The sequence below is a fragment of the Myotis daubentonii genome, chromosome 15 (genome assembly GCF_963259705.1).
Source record: "Myotis daubentonii chromosome 15, mMyoDau2.1, whole genome shotgun sequence".
In the NCBI taxonomy this organism is placed as follows: Eukaryota; Metazoa; Chordata; class Mammalia; order Chiroptera; family Vespertilionidae; genus Myotis; species Myotis daubentonii.
The window spans coordinates 33,173,098-33,194,583 of NC_081854.1; the positions used below are offsets into that span (position 1 = coordinate 33,173,098).

The window sequence follows — 21,486 nt, forward strand, 5'->3', positions numbered from 1 at the left end:
CTGACCCCAAACCCCCATCTTCACCCAGGTGGGCAGTAAGCTATTTGAGCAACAGCTGGGCTATTTGGGGCGCCCTCCCCAGTCCCCAGGACCGAGTGCAAAAGCTTCACTCACCAATTATGAAGAACGAGAAAAGTGTCAGTTGTTTCCCCAGCTTGTCCATGCTTCTTTGTAGAGGAGTTTTAGGTGTCTGCAGGATGGGAACAGAGGGTTTCTTAGATGACATCCCAGCAGTATCCCACGGTTTCTGCCTGGCTCGTTTCTATCCTGAGCTGAGTGACAATTCCACAGGGGTACACATATGTAAAAACTCACTGACCTCTACATGTAATGTCTGTGCACCTGACTGTCTGTAAGTTATATCTTGACAAAAATCCTAACACATGTCTTAAAATAAAAATCAATTTTTAAAAATTATACTCACATTAACCACACGATCCTCATTCCTAACAGGCCGGCAGGACTGGCATCACTAGCCAAGAAGATCTCAAACCCCAGCTCGCAAGAAAACCAAAGCCCCCATGCACCCTTACCTCTTCAGCCCGCATCATCTTAAACACTTCTCCGAACTGAGACCTCTCCCCTGTTCCGATCACGACTCCCTGGGTTCAGGAGAGAGAAGTGTAAGGTCTGAGGCTGGAAGCCTGCTGGTGACAGAAGCCATGGCCCCCAGCGCGCCTCAGGGCTCACCTGCCCCTTCCCGTACTGAACCAGGGTCCCCATGAAGACGATGTTTCTCAGGGCGGTGAGGTCCCCCTCGCCGGTCAACGGGGTGTCCGTCTTGCTGCATGGCTCCGCTTCTCCCGTGAAACTGGACTCGTCTACCAGGAGGTCTGTGACCTGGGGGAGCAAAGGGAAAGGCTGTGGAACCTGCCCGCTCGCCCTGTGCACTGGTTTTCACGGCACAGGACGATGTCTAACACCTCCGTGTCCATCGCCAACAGACAACATAGAATTCCTCGAAATCAGGGGACAACAACCAGAACGTGACCCGAGAGGCCTCAAGAAAAAGAAAGCTTTGAACGTGTGGCTCCTCTCAAAAAACTGGAAAGTCTTGTATCTTCTTTTACATTATTTTAAGTTTTAACATAACATCTAAACAACACATAGACGATGGCTAATTTAGAATATACCTTTCAAAGCACCCATGCCTTTCACCTAACATTCCACATGCTGTCCCCCCGCCACCCCCCACCCCCCCCTTGAAGGAGGCCATGAAATCGGTGAGGTTTGAGCATCACTGAGTCAGGTTATTCAGTGACAGCCCAAGGTCATATCAACACCAGAAACATGGACACTGACACACTCATATCTCTCTCTCTCTCTCTCTCTCTCTCTCTCTCTCTCTCTCTCTCTCTCTCTCTCTCTCTGGAAGGTGCCAGCATTTCTTTAACATCTACTGTGTACCAAGCCCTGCACTGAGCATGTCACACAGCTTATCTCTAATCCTCACACCCACCATGAAAGATGCTATCATTTCCTCCGTTTTTCCTATGGGGAAACTGAGGCACAGTGATAATGTGCTCAAGGTTAGACAGCTACTCAGCGGCAGAGCAGAGGTGGAGCCAAGGCTCTGCTTCCAAAAACTGCCCTCCCAACCATCTTCCAAACTGACCACAGACCCAGTAGGCATCGCTCAAGAGGTGAGTCTGCTGTGGCCAGAACTGTTAACAGGCACTTTTGAGGACATTAGGGGCCTAGGATGGCCTGACCCCTCAGGACCCTGTTATCTGAGCATGTAAGACCCACTTAGAGAGAGGAGCCATCTTCCTGCAAACTCACAAGAGAACCGTTAGGTCACCAATTCTCAAATAGGAGCCGGAGAGTCCTCCGATTTCAAAATTTTAAAATTCAATAACAATCTTTTAAAAATACTCCCAATGCCATGGGATCCCAGTCCCCAAGAAGGCAGGGGCTACCACTGGCTATGAAATGCCCATCTCCCGGTCCTCTGTAACAGAGCTCCCAGGGTGTTGGAAGCGGTGATGTGCTCCACCACACAATCCTACTTCCCAGCCTCCCTTGCAGCTAGCTCAGTGTCTCCAGAATGAGACAACAAGACCTAAGAAGTCACCATAGTACTGGGGAAGATCTTTGAAGGTGGCGGAGCTGATGGGCCCCTTTTGCCCTTCTTACCTTCCTCATTCCCTGCCTAGTGTCGCTATCCTGGAGTTCCAGAAGCCACCTTACATGCATCAAGGGGATGGCCACTCCAGGGAAGGCAGAGTGGAGACTGGGGAGCCCAGGTCCTTCATTCCACGGACACTCCACTTCCGGACACTCCGTGATGTGAGAGAGAAATAAATGGCCCTTTGGAGCCAATATATATATTTATCTTCATCTCAGGGCATGTTCTGATTTTTGTCCCCTGATTTCAAGTCAAACACAGCCACCAACTGATCTAGAGTTTGCATCTGTGTCTTTCAATCCCCAGGGCATCAAGGGAAAGCCAAAGAATCTCATGGGGCAGCTCCTGGCCCACAATGAAAGAAAAAATGGGAGAACTGAGCCAACCAGCACCACGGGCTGCTAACCCAGAGGCCTGGGCAGCAGACACTGGCACCACATCCCAGTGGCACTCAGAGATCTCATTCCCAAACACTGTCTAGTGGGAACTGACAATAATTTGGATAAGTTGTACTTGATTTGAAAACTTGGCTTAGGTTCACAGTTGTATATAAGTTTGAAGCACATGGAATTTGTACGTCAAACTTATATACTTGTTCACATTTAAGTAACACTGTAATAAAAACAAGTCAACACTGGGAAGGGAACCCCGCCACCGGCTGTGAGAGATGTAACTGGAACCATCTGATGTTCTAATCCCGTGGTCGGCAAACGGCGGCTCGAGAGCCACATGCGGCTCTTTGGCCCCTTGAGTGTGGCTCTTCCTAAGCCCTAGGAGTACCCTAATTAAGTTAATAACAATGTTTAAGTTTAAAGTTTATATAGTGTAAGTTTAAAAAGTTTGGCTCTCAAAAGAAATTTCAATCGTTGTACTGTTGATATTTGGCTCTGTGGACTTATGAGTTTGCCAACCACTGATCTAATCAATCTAATCTGCAGCTGAAGGTTGGGGTGGGAAGTGGAGGGTGGAGGGGCTGGTGTGGGATGTGGGGGGGATGAGCTGGGAGAGAAGGGCTTCCCGGGGGTTCTGGGATTGGATCAGACCTTGCAGGATGAGCAGGCTTTTGGTGAGTGAATCGGGCAGGCTCTCCAGGGAGGGAAAACAAGGAAATTTGGGCAATTGATGGTGGGAGAACATGGTAATCACACACTTGATCAAAGCAACTGAGATGGGGGAGACAAAGAAAAGACTTCTCCCAGCACGCTTCAGCACTGAAAGGACAGGAGCCAGGAGCATTGGCACCAGTCCACCCTTTGGGGTACAGGTTCTTGGGAGTGGGCAGAGGGGGACGCTGTCCCGGTGCTGAAGCCACAGCAGGGAGGAGAGCTGCCCCTGCCCTCAGGGAGCACTGAATGGAAGATAGGGCTCTACCAAGATGAGAGGGCAAAGGCGGGAAGTTTGGTCCACGTGGGGACACGTATGGGGACTAGTTTGACTAGAGCAGAGCATTTGTGAAAAGTGTGGTTGGGACCCAATTGCATTTGGCATTGATTAAGAAATTTGGATGCTGCCCAGCCAATGTGGCTCAGTTGGTTGAGCATGGTCCTATGCACCAAGAGGTCACCGGTTTGATTCCTGGTCAGGGCACATGCCTGGGTTTCAGGCTCGATCTCCGGGAGGGGGCTTGCAGGAGGCAGCCGATTGATGTTTCTCTCTCATTGATTTTTAGAGAGAGGAAGGGAGAGGGAGTGAGAGATAGAAACACCAATGATGAGGATTGAGGCTGCAACCCAGGCATGTGCCCTCAGGAGGAATCGAACAGTCACCTCCTGGTTCATGGGTCAACACTCAACTACTGAGCCACACTGGCCGGGCTGAAGAACTTTCTTGAACCTGCTGTTTCCTGGCCCTAAGTGGCTTCAAAATGTATATAAACTCTCCTGGATCTCAGAGCTTACGAGCTGATAGAACTATTAACTGTGTTGCAACTCTGTTGGTATGTTGTCCAACGGGGTTGCAACATACCAACAAGGAAATCTGTAGAGTGTTCACAGGTGGCAGCTGGGTTAAACCCTTACGGTGTCAATAACCAGGGACAATTTGATTTATAGAAACAGGGCAGGGAGAATCCAGTAAAATTGTAAAGATGTTATTTGGGGTTTTAAAAAACTTTTAAAGAACTATTGTGGAGACAGGCAATGATAAACAACAAAACCAGCAGCTAATTCTCGGTGATTGCTAACCCACATCAGGCATTGTGCCAAGTAGGCTGCAGGTGTTAGCTTGTTTCTTCTTCCTGATAACCCTGCAAGGTGGGAATGAACATTGTCCCCTTTGATAGATGAGAAAACTGAGGCTCAGAGAGGCCAGTCCCTCCCTCAGAGTCACATGCTGGCAGGTGCTGGGTGGGGTTTTGAAACCCAGGGCCCCCTGACATCCAACACGTGCCCATCACTCACCGGCGCCAGACACCATTCTGAGCACTTTGCATCTATGAAGTCACTTGATCCTTACAAGCACCTTTTGGAGCATTATCACCGCCCTCATTTTACAGATAAGGAAACTGAGGCTCAGAGAGGTTAAGTAACTTGCTGCAGGTCACACAGCTTGTGAATGATGGGCATCAGGTTCAAACTCAGGCTAACACTCAGCCTCTGCACACTAACCACTTAGGAGCACTGCCTCTCCATAGCACCTGTGGTGGAGATGCCCAGTATCAGGACCAACCCTGTTCCCTTGGAATCCCCAAGTTGGGAGGCAGTGCCCCCTCTTGGTAGGGAAGTGGACAATGTCAGACTGGCTTCCCAGGCTTTCCGGGGGACAATGGTTTCTCTAATGGGATCCCAGTGCCCCAGACCTGCATGCTGAATGCCAGCACAGGGAGGAGTGGAGGGCGAGGAATCCATTCTGGTGTAGGAAGGGGCACCAGCATGAGGTTGAGAGAGAATGCCTACACACACACACACACACACACCACCACCACCACCACTGGCACCACCACCACACACACACACACCACACACACACACACACACACACACACACACACCACCACACCACACACCACACACACCACACACACACACACACACACACACACACCACCACCACCACCACCACCACCACCACCACCACCGGCACCACCACCACCACACACACACACACACACACACACACACACACCCGCCTGGTCCCTGCCCTGCCCGGAGATCTGAAAGTCAGGGCAGAGAGGCAGAGAAGGCTGAGTGGCCCTCTGGCCCTGCCTCGACTTCAAAGCCTGGCCAGCACGTTGTAAACGTTGTAAACGCAGGGCCCAGGAGTTGGCTCCTGGCCTCCTCACCTATCTCCGTCCCCCGCCCTTCACACCACCTTTTAACAGCATGCTATTAACCCTCCAATTCCTGAGAAAATAAATAAGTCGGGCAGATAACCTGTGCTTAATCCTCTATCACTAAACGCTTTGAACAATTCTTAGGCTTTATTGGAAAGAGTCATAAAATAGATTACTCCCATCAACAGACCCTCTGAACTGGATTTAACCTTTGCTCTCGGAGCCTCGGGTATTGTTCTGTGAAGCTGTGGCACCCTGGCACCCACAGAGGTTAGGGAAATAGCTTGCCTACACCCCATGTCCCCAAACGGAGCAACTGTAAAAAGCTTGTGCTACTTTCTATCTCTGCATCGGTCTGGTTCCCTTCTCGTTCCTCAGCAGTTGCTATCACTCTTTCTGACATCAGTGCGGCTGTTTCTAGAAGGAACTCTTGCCTCATTCCTCAACCCCACCCTGGTTCAATTTGCTGCTGCAGTCTGTATGAACTAGAGTCACGCCACCACAACGTGTTAGGCTTACAGCTAAAACGAGAGTACTTGTTTTATGAAATACAATTTGAGGAGCTTTGTGCTTAAAATTAGCTTGTTTGCTAACTCCCTGGCTTGTGTGGTGCATGTGTGCGCGTGTGTGCGTGCACGTGTGTGCGCACGGGTGTGTGTGAGGGAGAATGCCCGCCTCCGAGAAGCTAAGCGTCTGCACATCCCACCGACCAGGGCCTGGGACCCTCACCTCAGTGAGACGGATGTCTGCAGGGATCCGGTCTCCGATGGAGAGAGACACGATGTCCCCGGGAACCAGGTCTCGCGCCAGCAGGTGCTGGAGCTTTCCTTCTCTTATGCTGCATTTGAAACAGTAAAAAGCCGAAGCACGCATGTTAACATCCCAGTTTTATGCACTTTGATAAATGTGAGCAAAGATGATGGAAGCACACTTTCCCTTTCAGGCATGGACAAACCTTTGCAGTGTTGCTGTTTTTTTTTTTTAACTCATGAATCCTAGGAGATGTTTGGGGAGCGTGTGTGGCTTCTGGGAGACCCTGGTCCTTGTCTGAAGTGTGGAGCTTCCCCTGTTTACCTGCCTGGACACGAGGCTGGGCCACATGGCCTCCAGCGCCTGCAGCTCTAGGTCAGCGGTGCTAAAGCTTCCTCAATGGAAGCAGTAGCTTGCGTCCTCAGAGGAGACATCACCCGGGTGTGCAGAGCCCGTCTTGAGAACTCAGGGATGGCAGAGCCTTGTCAGAGCCCGGAGGAGCATCTGCAGTGTCCGAGTGGCCCAGGCCCACCCTCCCACAGGGCCAGGGCCATTGCTCAGGGCCATCCACCTCTAGACAATGGACGTGCTTCTGTGCACAGGTTGCAACTGCAATCCCACCACACACCGCCCTCCTCCAGTGGCCTCCCAGATGGACTCCTGCCTCCCCTCTGGCTTCCTCAACTCATCCCGCACACAGCAGAGAGCTCTTTGAGCACAAAAATCAAACCCTCCAGTGGCTCTCTGATGACCTTGCCATCAAACCCCAAAGCCCTGCTAAGGCCCTCTCGATCCAGACTCGTCTCCTCCTCACACCGGCCAGCCCCTGAACACACCCAGCTCTTTCTAGTCTCAAGGTCATTGGTGACCTTGAATGCTGGAGCAGGCATTCCCCTCCTCCTTGATAACAGAATTCAACCTTGTTCCGGTGTCTACCCTTCCCCCCACAACTGTGTGCCCCAGGGATGAGTCCTGACTGGCTGAGATCAGCGGAGTGATCCCACCCCCTGCCCACGATTGGCTTAGGCACAGGCATGTTTTGTAAGACTGGCCTTTGAGACATGAGTGGACATTCTGATGGGGCTCATGCACCTGTTCACTCACACACACACACACACACACACACACACACACACACACACACACACACACACCCTCGTCTCCTGTTTGATCCTTCGTGTCTGGCTGTGATGCTGGAGCTGTTGCAGCCTCTAGGACCATGAGGGGAACCAGCCAGAGAACAGTCAACAAGCTGAGGATGGCAGAGTAAAGATATTAAAAGGACCAGGTCCTTGGTGCCAATATCTTCAATTAATTAACCCCACTGCCCGCCCCCCCAGGCCCCTTGCTATGAGACAACACAGTTTCTCATGTGTTTTGTGCAGTTGAGTTTTCTGTTCCTTGTAGCCAAGAGCACCTATCAGATACACGCGGCTGTTCTCTCAGCTCTTCCCGGGGCTGGCTCCTTATCTTTCTCGGGCCTCAAATGTCGGGTCGGGGGGCCTGGCCTCCAGCTACTTGAAGTTGTCCCCACTCCTCCACCAGCCACCACTGTACCTCTGTAGGGATTTCTGTTTGTTTGTTTTGGTTTTTGTGGGGCTTTGGGTGTTGAGGGGTCTTGTTGGCTCTAACACACCTAATCATGTTCACCGCTATAACCCAGCACTATTTTTCCCAGCACGCAGTAGATGCTCAATAAATATTTAATGGCTGCACAAAGGGTGGAGGTAATGCAGGAAGGGTCTGCATGGCAGGTGTCTCTCCTAATTTGTAAAACAGGCCTTGGAGACCCAGAGAGTGAGGCTGCATATCTGCGATGCTCTTTCAACTCTGCCAGGCTGCCTGCCACCGCTGCTCCTGAGAATAAAATGTCTTTTAGGAGCAAAACTTCTGAGGACATCAATCATGTATCTATTCACCTAAAAGGTCAAGACTTGATATTTAAACTTAATATCACATCAAACCACATCAATCATTTACGCTTCCCTTTGCTCACGGGACGAGGCCACACATCACACACCTGGATTTCCGACAGCCTTATCCATCCCCTCATTAAGCCCAGACATCTTTACTGTCCCCAGTGACCCTTCCTGCATTGACTCATCCTCCCTCGTGCCTCCACATATCCTTTTTGTCTCTATTTCGTTATTCATTATTCTCTGCCTATGTTACACACACACACACACACACACACACACACACACACACACACTCACTCCTGATTCCTTGAGAGGTGGAACTCTATTTCACAAGATCTTGCTATCCACCAGCCCTGTGGCTCAATGGTGCCATATACACTCAATATATGCTAAGGTTCTTTCCCCAGAATAATCCTTCAGAAAATAGGTACTGTATGCTGAAGTCCTTCCAAAATACCTCAGGTCATGTAATACCTGCCTCTGACACATTGTAAATCCTCAGTAACCATATTTAACTGGACATGTACTAGACAGCACAGATTACAGAACATTCCAGAAAGTTCTACTGCACAACACTGTGCTAAGCAGAAATGCCCACGAGGTATTGCCAGATATTTTTGTCTTTTCCTTTTTAAATATCGTTGGTAAGGGCTGCGCGATCACAAGCAGCAACGTGGAAATGCCTGGACAGGAGAGAGGCTGGTGGGCTGCTAACCAACTCCCTGGAATTCATTCCCATGTCGTCCCACCCTTCAACCCATGTCCTGATGCCTCGGCGTGTGAAAGCCCCGCATCTCAGCCTCTTGAGTCCGCCCTTTGAGAATCCAATGAAACCTCTGAGCGCTCTCTTTTGGGAAAACGCAGTTTTGCACAGTGTACGACGGGTTTCAGGGGCACCCTCTTCCTGAGGCCATTTCCATCGGTGGCCCCCAGGCCAGGCACCCTGACTGGATGCTAATGACAGACTGGAAGGCCAGAGAAGTTGAATGACAAGCCCAAGGACTCAGGTAACCCACTGGCAGGATGACCGGCCCAGAACCCCAGCACAACATGGTTCCCCATGTCACCCTACAAGGGATACAAAGTGTGCCAAACTCACCAGCCCACTGGCTCCCCTGATGAACCAAAAAGTCCCAGGGGTCTCTGACTTACCAGTTACACTCGGGAGGTACCAGCTTGGTCAGCTCTTCCAGAGATTTCTCCGACCTGTACTCCTGGCAGGAAGCACATCAAACATGCTTTTCAAAGGTGGGGATTCCACAGAGCTCCCGCCACGCCCGGTCACCCCAACGGGGCCTCGGGGAATAAATACACACCTGGATGAAGGCGACAGTGACCACGATCAGCACGGCCTAAGGAGCAAACGGGAGGGGCGTTAACACCGGCTGCACAGCGCATGAGTCCAGGGAGTGAGGGGAGGTCATTGTCTTTCAAAATATATTTCTTTTTTGTTTGCAAAATAAGTGTACTGTGCAGAACCTTAGAAAAGAGATAAGCCAGAAAAGAGCAGCAAAATCACCCCAAGTCCTACCATGAGAGGTTCACGTTGTGGGGTACCCCTTTAGATTTTTCTGCATAGACACACTTATCACACAGGGTCCCATAGTGTAGACATATTCTTTTACAAACTGCCTTTTCACTCAACAGCATCCTGTAAACACCATTCCACATCAGAAGGTGTGGCTCTAACCCAGGGGTGGGCAAACTTTTTGACTCGAGGGCCACAATGGGTTCTTAAACTGGACCGGAGGGCCGGAACAAAAGCATGGATGGAGTGTTTGTGTGAACTAATATAAATTCAAAGTAAACATCATTACATAAAAGGGTACGGTCTTTTTTTTGTTTTTAGTTTTATTCATTTCAAACGGCCGGATCCGGCCCGCGGGCCGTAGTTTGCCCACGGCTGCTCTAACCCCAGCCTTTTAAACCGAAGCAGCAAATGATTTCATGGTGTGGGATGAGTCCGTGTTTGTATTTTGGGAGTGCTTGACAGACAGAGAAAGCCGGCATGACGTCCATCAAAAGGGGTTCGGCAGGAGCCAGACATGAGGTCACATATTGCGTGGTTACATTCGCATAAAATATCCAGGACTGGGGACTCCACAGAGACAGAAAGCAGACTGGTGGTTGCCAGGGGCTGAGGAAGGGGGATGGGGGCGACTATAATGGGCATGGGGTTCCCTTTGAGGGCAATGAAAATGTTTTAGAACTAGATAGAGATGGTGGTCATACAACATTGTGCATGTACTACATGTACTGCATTGTTCACTTTAAGATGGTTGATTTTTTTATTATGTGACTTTTCACCTAAATTTAAAAAAAAAATGTTTTAAGGCGCTCAGTGGTTCTCTCTAGGTAACAGATTACAAACAATTACTCTTTTTAAATATATATTTTAAAAAATATATTTATTGACTTCAAATATATATATATTTGAATATATATATTTATTTATTGACTTCAAAGAGGGAGGGAGAGGGAGGGAGAGATAGAAACATCAACGATGAGAGAGAATCATTGATTGGCTGCCTCCTGCACACTCCTTACTGGGGATCGAGCCCACAAGCTGGGCATGTGCCCTTGACCGGAATCAAACCCAGGACCCTTCAGTCCTCAGGCCGATGCTCTTTCCACTGAGCCAGACTGGCTACGGCTGCACACGCAGCCAGGATGGAGCAATTCCATCCGGGCCATGGGAGAGGAACTCCTTGCCACCGTGTTCCAAACGCCAAGAACAGAAGCACCCGGGCACCCACCAACAGAGCGATGGCCACATAAAGCCCGACACCCCCACGGGGCAGAGAAGGAGAGGGATTTGCTTCTCTTTCTTTCTGCCGCATTCTCTTTTTTTCTCTACCGCCGAACTCTGTTTTCCTTGCACAGTAAGTAAGCAAACCCTGGCAAGCCCCTGGGCAGCGAGCGGGTCTGGGGCTGGTGCTGCCCGGGCGCCGTGCACTCACCGCGGTGATACTGATGGCGTCCTCATAGTTCTTCGTGAGGATGCTCACCAAGGCCGAGGCCAGCAGCAGCAGGATCAGCGGGTTCTTAAACTGAAAGATGAAAGCAGGGCGGGTGGGCTTCTCACTGGGCAGCAGCGTGCGACCCGGGTCCTCACCCAGAGCCAGGCTTCCAAGCCAACAGCTACAGTGACCCAGGGCTGGGGGAGAGAGACCCCCGCCATCCAACGGTCCCCCTCCTGTAATGCCCCCACTGCACTTTCATTGACATCGGCTTCCGGGGGTCACACAGCAAACAGGCGGGAGAGCCAACGGGAAGCACGGCCCACACGCCACCAGTGCTGCCCTGGCCGCGGATGATCAGACTCTGCCTGGCTCCTGGAGCCCCTTCTAAGCCCACGCGGTCAGGGAGAGGCAGCGAGGGGCTTGTTGGAACCTCCCTGTGAGGGGAGCTGGTGATACACTGGACAAGCAGCAACAATAAAAACCACCACCATTTACTGGGCACACGTACCTGTTATGACTCCTGCTTGATAAGGGAGCAACCAGAGGCTCTGAGAGAAACTGAATTTCCCCAAGATCCATTTAGGTCAGACTGACTCCTTAACCTGTGCGCTTAACTGCTACGCCCCAATCAGGGCCAACTTATAGATACAGGACAACCTTTATTGAGCAACTCAGTACGTGCTAAGCTTCTTCTTATGGAAAACTCGGAACAGTGTTTATTAGTCCCATTTTCGAGATGGGGAAAATTGAGGCTCAAGGAAGGCCAAGAACTTGCTTAAAGTCACAAGGCTGGAAAGCGGGATTGGAGCCCTGAGAGCCTGACTCTAGTACACCTTCACCTCATGCTTCCAGGGCGGCATATCTTGGGTGGTGCTCAGGTGGAATTCCTAACGGCGAGTCTCCTGAGTTGGAGCAGCAGGGCTGCCTTGTGAAGCGGTGAGTTCCCCGTTACTGGAGGAGACGGACAGGAGATGCACAACGTCTGGCACACGGCAGGTGCTCAGCGAGTGTAAAGAGTTACTCAGTGAGTGCAGATGGGCTTTCTGTACTCAGCAAGGGGGTGGGGCTGGAACAGGGCCTCAGGTGGGGATTGGGGTTAGGAGAGGCAGGTGTCAGGGATGGGAGAAGGGGTGCAAAAGGAACTGCCTTCCAGGATTCCCACCGATGGACCAGGGACAGACAAGGTTGAGATGAATAAACATTCCCACTCTTAGAAAGTGAAGAGATTTTATTTCTGGAAAGGCCCTGGCTGGAGGCTGGAGGAGAACCTTTGGTATGAGGTTGACAGAGCAGAGACAGAAAGGAGGATGGCTGGGGAACTACGGGGGGTGGGGTGGGGTATCCTAGTGGAAGGGGCAGGCAGGGCAGAACTGAGGAGGCCCGACTGTAGGAGGAAAATGTGCCCCACAGCCAGTGTGTCCGCCTCCTTCCCTGAACCCCAACTTCCAGGAACCTCCACTACCTCCTTCCAACACCGGAGTTCCAGAAGCTTCTGGGCAGCCAGAGCCACCTGCGTGCAGAAGACCATTTTGCTGCCAACATGCATCAGTGAATGGCATCCCAGTGCCCTGAGAACCAACCAATGAGCAGGGTGGGGACTGGAGGAGAGTGTGAGGATGCTGCAAAGAGTGCTCTGATTGGTCCCTGAACCAACCAATCAAGAAAGCTTTAAATGCTGAGCCAATAGAACAACAGCTGAAGCCTGGATGGGGTTGGGGCGGGGGTTGGGGTTAGGAGAGGCAGGTGTCAGGGCTGGGAGAAGGGGTGCAAAAGGCCAGGGAGAAGAAACCAAGGCAGCCTGAATGCCTTTAGGTATCTGGGAAAATCTGCCTGCTAACTGGGGCTTTCTGAGCTGGTACCGGGTGGGCGATGGGGGTCTTAACTTCTAAACTGGAACTTGCAGCCATGTCCATTTCCAGTTTTTCTTTCCTCTTCCCAGTGGTTTCCAGGCATTTGATTTGTGCGCCCTCCATTCAGCACCCTGCCTGCACCAACGGGGGTGGGGGCCCTGCAGCTAGGTGCCTGGCTCACAGCCCAGCATCGCACTTGCTGCTGACTGACTTTAGGCTCCAGTTGCCAGATACACAATAGGGCGCCCAGTAAGATCGGAATTTCAGATAAACAAAAAAAAAACCTTTTTTTTTTTTTTGTAGATGTAGGTCCCATGCACCATTTGGGATCTACTTATACTAAAATATTGTTTTTTGTTCCTCTGTCTAAAATTCAAATTTAACAGGACATTCTGTCTCTATTTGCTAAATCTGGCACCCTTACGCAGTCTGGAGATATCTCCATTTCTTTGTATTCACCCTCCTCGTCTCAAAATGGAGATTAGGAGGAAGATAAAGTAAGTTAATGTTTACTTACTCAGCTAGCATGGTGCCCGGCAGGTGGAAAACCCTCTGTGAATGTAGCAACTGCTGTTCCTGATCATGGCTGCCTAGGGAGTTAGTGAAGCCTCGTGGCTGTCCCTCCTGCTGGCTGAGAGCAGCCTGAGTGCAGGAGAGCTTTCTTTATTTTTGTCGTACAGATGCCCCACGCCCTAGGACTGATCCAAGGACACCCTCACTGAATATTTAAAGAAAGATTGTCCAGCCAGTATGGCTCAGTGGTTGAGCATCGACCTATGAACCAGCACATGACCGGGTTTCGGGCTCAATCCCCAGTGGGAGGCATGCAGGAGGCAGCTAATAGATGTCTCTCTCATCAATGTTTCTTTCTCTCCATCCCTCCCCCTTCCTCTTTCTCTAAAATCAATAAAAAAAACTATTTTAAAATATTTTTTTAAAAAAGAAAAACTGCCCGCCCTCCCCATTAGACATGCAGGGAATGACACCTACGGTCCTACCTGATCGAGATATTTCTTCCACACGGGTTCAGTGTTGTCAGCGACAAACTCGTTCCAGCCGTGGACCAGCCTGCGCTGGGTCACCGCGAACTCTGACAGCCCGTTCTGTAAGTCCACCTGGAGGGAGACGGTCAAGCCCACGCTCACCGGTGGGCCAGTAAGTGCCGAGGAGCCCAAGGCACAGAGTCCCCACTCTGCACCCAGCCACTTGCACCACCAAAGACTGTAAGCACATAAGGCCAGAGAGAGAGGGAAACCCACAGCCCGATTCTTTTTCAATCAGATGTCACTCCTGCCCTACAATTACAGCGGAAAACAACAACTCTCGGCCTAAATCTGTCACAGGGAAATGCAGACACACATTTTCTTTTGGGGGGAAAAAAAGTCCTTGGAAAATGGTACAGCCACTGTAACAAAACAATATGGAGCTTCCTCAAAATATCAAAATAGAATACCACACGATCCAGCAATTTCACTTCTGGGCGTGGATATACCAAAAGAGTTGGAAGAGGATCCTGAAGAGAGATTTGTGACGTGTGTTCATAGCAGCATTGTTGTCAATAGCCAAAAGGCGGAAGCAGCAGAAACGGGGAGGCTGTCCAGTGGGTGCAGAGTGTGCATGAATGAGCTGTGGAGATTGGTTGCACAGCAATGTGAATGTGCTCATCACCACTGAGCTGGACACTTGCAAATTCTTATGAGGGGAAGGTTTATGTTGTGCTCTCACCACCGTTAAAAATAAAGTAAAATGACAGAAAGAAGGCCTGTCCCTAGACACAATACTAACTAAAATTACTGTACCGTGCACGCATTGTGCCAGGCACAGCTTCAAGCTCTTTACACAAACTAACATTAAAATAGTTCATTTGAGTTGGTAATTGCGTAAGGAAATGGCACTGTCTGGTTGAAGCAAAGCTACCCCTGTTTTTAAAAAGTTGACAAGACAGTTCTCCCAGGTGGTAGAGGTGGCAGGGAACGCTGAATTGATTTCTGGATTCCTTTCAGTAAAGAAAATCAAGCTCACTTTCTAGGTGGTGTAAAAAGTCTAGGCAAGGAAAACATATTTCCTCCCTCTCTCCAAATACTAACCAGCAGGACTTGAATTTAAACAGATTTTTGAATTCTTCTCCAGGAAAGCCTGGCATAAAGCATGATCATCCAACTTCCCTGAAATTGTGGCCAGTGTCCTTTATTAGTAATGTGTTTTTGTTGTTGTTTTTACCAAGTGGGCCATGAGTGAACACTCAAACACAACGTTATGTTTGCTCAGTTTTCTAGGTAAAGAAAATTAAACCCGTGAAGCAAGCAACGTCCTTCAGCCTCAGGGAAGAGTTTTATAGAGTGGGGTGTTCCCTCCCCTCTCCTCTCCTCTCCTCTCCTTTCCTTTTCATTTTGCACTGCCCAGAATGCAAGAATTTGGTTTCAGGAATTGACAACATCATAGATGATGAAAGATGAAGGGTGAGAAGAGGAGGGGGTTAAGAATTTGAGCTTTGGCCCCAGCCGATTTGGCTCAGCAGATAGAGCATCGGCCTGTGGACTGAAGGGTCCTGGGTTCGATTCTGGTCAAGGGCATATGCCCGGGTTGTGGGCTCGATTCCCAGTAGAGGGCCTGCAGATTCTCTCTTATCATTGATGTTTCTATCCCTCCCTTCCTCTCTGAAATTAATAAATATTGTTTTAAAAGAATTTGAACTTTGATGTCAAAACACGTGGATTCACCACTGGCTGCGCTACTGTATAGCTGTGTGTGTTATGACTTCTCTATGTCTGATCCAGAGAAACAAGTAATTGAGCATCTGGGAGAGGGGGGTGCCAGTCCTCTGGTAAGGGCCTCACAGGAAATCAGAACAGTTCAACTTAGAGGGAGGGAGGGAGAAGGAGAGGGAGGGAGGGAAAGAGAAACATAGATGTAAGAGAGAAACATCGATGGGTTTCTCCCACATGTGCACTAACTGGGAATCGAACCAGAAACCTAGGTATGTGCCGACCAGGAACTGAACCCGAAACCCTGCGGTGCACGAGATGACGCTCCAAGCAGCTGAGCCACCCGGCCAGGGCAACAGCATTCTTTAAACAATGATAACAAAAGTGTCAGCACAGAATTCTAAAGCAGCTTTCAGGACACTGTGTTCCTTTCTGCTTCATCTGAAACCCTTTCCCACAACTGGCATCAAGTGCAAATCCAATTCTTACGTAAAGTGCTTCGGCCAAATCCTCTCTGCGGCATTTGCTCGCCTCCTTGGGTGGCAGGGCTGCCACCGTCTTCTCCTTCTCGATGGCTTTCAGCTCACATTGTTCATCAACCTGTGAACAAAGCAGATTGCTGTTAAGCAAGTTGAGGTTTTGTGCTTATGCATCTTTTGTTTGTGTTTTTGTTAATCCTCACCCGAGGATATTTTCCATGGACTTTTAGAGAGAGTGGAAGAGAGAGAGAAAGACAGGGAGAAACATCGATGTGAGAGAAACAGATTGAGTGGTTGCCTCCTGCATGCGCTCTGCAACCGAGGTACGTGCCCTTGACCGGAATCGAACCTCGGACCTTTTGGTCCGCAGGCCGATGCTCTACCCATGGAGTCAAACCCGCTAGGGCCGGATGCATCCTTTTAAAGTATGACATACAATTAGAAAGTGGGCGCATCTTCACTGCACAGATCAAAGTGTCACAGACTGAGCCGTATAACCAGCCTCCTAACCACGAAACGGACAAGCCGGCCCCAGGAGCTCCTGCAGGCGACCTGACCCCCTGGAGGGGAATGGCCGTCATGGTCTCGCCAACGTAGATTAGTGTTCCTGGGGTTTGAAGCTGATATAAATGGTTACGTGTAACACATACTCTCTCCCATCCGGTTCCCTTCTATTCAGTGTTGTTAGTGAGAGTCACCAAGGCCGTCGCATGCAGCAATGGTTTGCTAAGTCTCATGGCTGTATAACATTCCACTGAATAACCATAGCAGCCCCCCTCCTCATCCATGGTTTCAGTTACCCACAGCCAACTGTGGTCCGAAAACACTAACCAAGGGAGTCCAGAAATAAAAAATGTACAAGCTTCAAACTGCTCTCTGTTCCGAGTAGTGTGATGAAATCCTGCCCCCACCTACTCCCTCCTGCCTGAGGTGTGAATCATCCCTTTGTCCGTGTACCCACGCTGTGTACGCTCCTCACTCTCAGTCACAGCTGTCTTGGTTATCTGATGCACTGTCACTGTACGGCAGGGCTGTCTTCAAGCAACCTTTATTTACTTGGGAATGGCCCCAATGCACAGGAGTCGTGATGCTGGCAACTCAGGTATGCAATAAAAATTAAAATAAAAATAAAAAGTCAGGCCGGCGTGGCTCAGCGGTTGAGCATCAACCTATGAACTAGGAGGTCACGGTTCAATTCCCGGTCGGGACATATGCCCAGGTTGTGGGCTCGATCCCCAGTGTGGGGCGTGCAGGAGGCAGCCGATCAGTGATTCTCTCATCATTGATGTCTCTATTTCTCTCTCCATCTCCCTTCCACTCTGAAATCAGTAAAAATATATTTTTTAAAAAAGAGTCATAAAGCGCTTTCTTTAAGTGAAATGGTATATATGTACAGAACAAAACCCCATAGTATATGTAGGGCTCAGTACTTATCTGAGGTTTCAGGCATCCACTGGGGGTCTTGGAACATATGCCCAGCAGATTAGGGGGACCACTGTACACCACGATGTATTTATCTGTTCTGCTGTTGTTGGACATTCGGGTTGTTTCCGGTTGTTGGCTAATACTGACACATCTGTTTTTAAAGCAACCTTATTTAATAGAATCGGAACGCACAAGGCTGACAGAGCAGGGCAACAGTTTACATGGTTAGAGCCCTGAACCTTGAACTCCTGGGATTCTCCATCAGCTTGCAGCATGTTGTGGAGTGTCCCTGATGGAGACAGGGGTCTCGCAGCCTCTGAACTAGCCCAAGAAAGGGGGAGCCCACTGAGCTCTGGGTGTCTGACCGGCCTGGGAAGAAGCATAGGGAGCACCTGGAGGGCATGGGAGGACATAACACAGAAAACACCTCAGAATCCAGAAAACATGCAGTGCTTTTGCAGAATTATTCTGAGAATTCCTATGCCCAGGACACGATAACCATCTGTTCCTTTTCCACCAGGTTGTTGGGCCCGGGCAGGAGGAAGGGTTCACCTCTTCCCTCTTCCTGCAGCCAGAGCAGAGGTCGCAAATTCCTCTCTTCCTTCTCGCCGGCCCCCCGACAGCTCCCACATGCCTGGCTCGCTTAGAAATGTTCTACTAACCACCTCTGTCCCCGGGGTGCTGCCCGCTTAGGCAGGGGCCAGGAAGCATGCAGGGATGGCACCGGCCACTCAGCAGGCTCCTCGCCCGGCGTGAGCTTTCCTTAGGCCACCGTCACGGTCTCTGTACGAGACTCGCTAAGAAAACTGTGCCTCACAACATGACACAGAATGCTGCTTTTGTCCTCAGGAGCTGGTTCCAAGTACCAGGTAAAGGGTTCCATTCTCACTCACACCACAGACAGAGGCGTGCTCCCCTAAAGGACCTGCTCCCCCGGCTGGGCTCGGTCTTGCCATTTCTTTGTGACATGACCATACCCGATCCACTTCTTGTTCAGCATCCCGCGTGACCCTGGAAATGTAAATCCAGGCCTCTCTCTCCCTCCCCCCACCTCTCTGCCCTCCTCTCTCATACACACACACCATGCCTGAAACACGTGGGGAGATTCCAGCTGCTCTGAGGAGGAAAACCCAGCAGCCTTCAGTGGGCTTCAGCAGGCCCCACATGCCCACCCCCCATGTTCGCCCACAAGCCTGGTACGTTTGGGCAGCAGCGCACCAGCTCACAGCCTGCTTCCATGGCCCATGAGACACATGCTGTCCATGGAGGAGCCCTGTGCCCCCCAGGAAGGGGCCTTGCTAGTGGCCCTAAGGAGTCCCATGCACATTCCGTGGCCGCCACACCAGACTCTAAGGCAGGATTCTCAGCCAGGGGCGGTTTGCCCCCAGGAGACTTGGGCAACATCTGGAGGTACGTCTGGTTATCATAACTGGGGGGCGAGGGTGCTGCTGCGTCTGGTGGGTAGAGGCACACATGCTTCCAAGCACCCCCCAAAGCACAGGACCCCTCCCTCCCCCACAATGATCTGGAACAAAAAGGTCAGCAGTACTGAGGGTGAGACACTGCTTGGAAATAGATGGATTATTCTGTCTTGACATCTTCCCAGATCAGATCAGTCAACCTGCTCTACCCTCAGATCCTGACTTCTTTGTGATGCCACCGACAGTCACCAGCGAGTGGTCGTCATTAAACGCCTTTATCCGCTCACATTGCAGCCACTCCAGAAGGCGGAACCAATGTCTGGTACCCCAGGCTGCTCCCCAAGCATTTGTCAATCAGAGCTCAGGACACCCCTGGAAATGTGCATGCAGTTATTTCTGCTGGCCATGTGGAACGAATACAGGCTCTCAGCCACAAGCCTCAGTTTACCCAACTGTCATTTCCTCATCTGCCAAATGGAGTCAATGATGTCTTCCTGGTCATGCTTTCGCAGAATCAAGCAAGTGCATGAGTACTGATGGCTTAATGCAGCCCAGACCCACTGGGAGCTCCTAGTAAATGCCAGCCCAGGACCCCCTGTGGGGACCAGGCCTCAGCACTTGGCTGGGAACACGGTGATGGTGACATGCTTGGGTGGCTCAGCTACGTTTAGGAAACTCAAGAACAGGAAGGAGCAGAGTGCAACAAAAGGAACACAGAGGTTGGAATGGCACAGGCCAGGTTCAAATCCTGCTCTGTCACTGACCGGCCTGGTAGGGATGAAACCAATTCATAGAGACAGGAAGGAGAATGGTGGCTGCCAGGGGCTGGGGAGGGGTAGGGCAGTGAATATTTAATGGGGACAGAGTTTCAGTCGGGACAATGAAAACGTTCTGGATGCCAACAGTGGTGATAGTTGCGCAACAATGTGAATGTACTTAATGCTGCTGAACTGTACATTTAAAAATGGTTAAGCCCAGCCGGCATGGCTCGGTGTGGTTGAGTGTTGACCTAGGAACCAGGAGGTCAGGGTTCAATTCCTGGCCGGGGCACATACCTGGGTTGTGGGCTCGATCCCCAGTGTGGGGCGTGCAGGAGGAGACTAATCAATGATGCTTTCTCATCATTGATGTTCTATTTCTCTCTCCCTCTCTTTTCCTCTCTGAAATCAATATTTTAAAAATAGCTATATTTCTAAATGGTTAAGATAGTAAATGTTATATATATTTTACCATAATAAAAAATATCCAGAAAATCAACAAAACAACTCCCCTGCCTTTGTGGGTCAAGGTTAGCAGGAGTCACCCTAGCCGGTGCTGCTCAATGATTGGAGCATTGGCCTGCAAACCAAGGGGCTCAGGTTTGATTTCTGGTCAAGGGTATGTACCTGGGTTGCAGGTTTGATGTCCCGCCCCAAGGAGTGCATGGGGGAGGCAACCAACTCTGGCATCCAAGTTTCTCTCTCTCTCTGCTCCCTCCCTCCCTTCCTTCCTTCCTCTCTCCCCCTCCAGCCCTCCCTTCCATTCTCTCTAAAAATCAATGGGAAAATTATACTTGGGTGAGGACTAACAAAAAGGCTAGCAGGAGTACACACCCTTTCTCAGGAATTGGTGGGCAGGGCAGGGCTGCCCAAGCTCTGGGAGCCAGCCAAGTGGCTGGAAGAGGCCTGTGGGGTTAGGGGGGAAGGGACAGGGACAGGCAGCCTGGAGGGGAGGTCTGGCTGAGGAAACACCTGCCTACCATGCGGGCAGAGTCTGAAACCAAGTGGGAGGGCCCCTGGCCTCCAAAGTAAAAGCCATCTACACACTCCCAGGTATGTGACCACAAGAACTGAAAGCAGGGACTCACATAAATGCATGTTCATGGGTGATCCCAGCAGCACCATCCACACAGCTAGTGCCCAACCATGAGTGGTGGGCAAACACCATGTGCTCCAGCCACACAGCGGAACATTATTCAGCCACGAAAAGGACTGGGGTGCTGATACCTGCTATGCTATGGGTTGAATTGTTTCCCCTCAAAAAAACATATTGTGGCTGAAACCGGTTTGGCTCAGTGGATAGAGCATCTGCCTGCAGACTGGAAGGTCCCAGGTTCGATTCCGGTCAAGGGCATGTACCTGGGCTGCAGGCACATCCCCAGTAGGAGATGTGCAAGAGGCAGCTAATCGATGTTTCTCTCTCATCGATGTTTCTAACTCTCTATCTCTCTCCCTTCCTCTCTGTAAAAAATCAATAAAATATATTTTTAAAAAAACAAAAACACATTGTGAAGTCCTGACCCCAGGGGAGGGGGTGGGAGTGATTGCTAATGGGGTGAGGTTTCCTTTAGGGGTGACACAAATGTTCTGGAACCCTCTTTCGGGGTTCCACTAGAAGTAGTGGTCTCACCGTGCTGTGAATGTCCTAGATGCCACTGAATTGTTCACTTTAAAATGGTTAATTTTACATTATGTGAATTTCACCTCAATAAAATAAAGATGAAGCCCTTATAGGTCACAGATAGGAACTCCCTATACTATCTTGAACCCCTGGAGGTCTCAGACCTCCGCCCCGCCCTGCCACCCCCTCGCCCTCC

General features: G+C 50.4%; 1 protein-coding gene across 3 annotated transcripts in view; it reads right to left on the reverse strand.

The window, feature by feature from the left end:
* Positions 1 to 21,486, reverse strand: part of ATP2C2 (ATPase secretory pathway Ca2+ transporting 2) — a 55,261-nt gene that overhangs the window by 24,078 nt on the left and 9,697 nt on the right. For 2 of the 3 annotated variants that reach the window (XR_009448860.1, XM_059667191.1), the window contains exons 2-10: positions 16,076 to 16,186; positions 13,880 to 13,996; positions 11,029 to 11,118; positions 9,385 to 9,420; positions 9,221 to 9,282; positions 6,129 to 6,237; positions 691 to 840; positions 534 to 602; positions 115 to 190 (exon numbers count right to left, since the gene is read on the reverse strand). Coding sequence is in view for 2 of the 3 variants with exons in the window: in XM_059667191.1 (XP_059523174.1) it covers positions 115 to 190; positions 534 to 602; positions 691 to 840; positions 6,129 to 6,237; positions 9,221 to 9,282; positions 9,385 to 9,420; positions 11,029 to 11,118; positions 13,880 to 13,996; positions 16,076 to 16,186 (820 nt within the window). In the remaining variant the exon portion in view is untranslated. The remainder of the gene's footprint in view (positions 1 to 114; positions 191 to 533; positions 603 to 690; positions 841 to 6,128; positions 6,238 to 9,220; positions 9,283 to 9,384; positions 9,421 to 11,028; positions 11,119 to 13,879; positions 13,997 to 16,075; positions 16,187 to 21,486) is intronic. The other variant, XM_059667192.1, reaches the window with a different exon arrangement.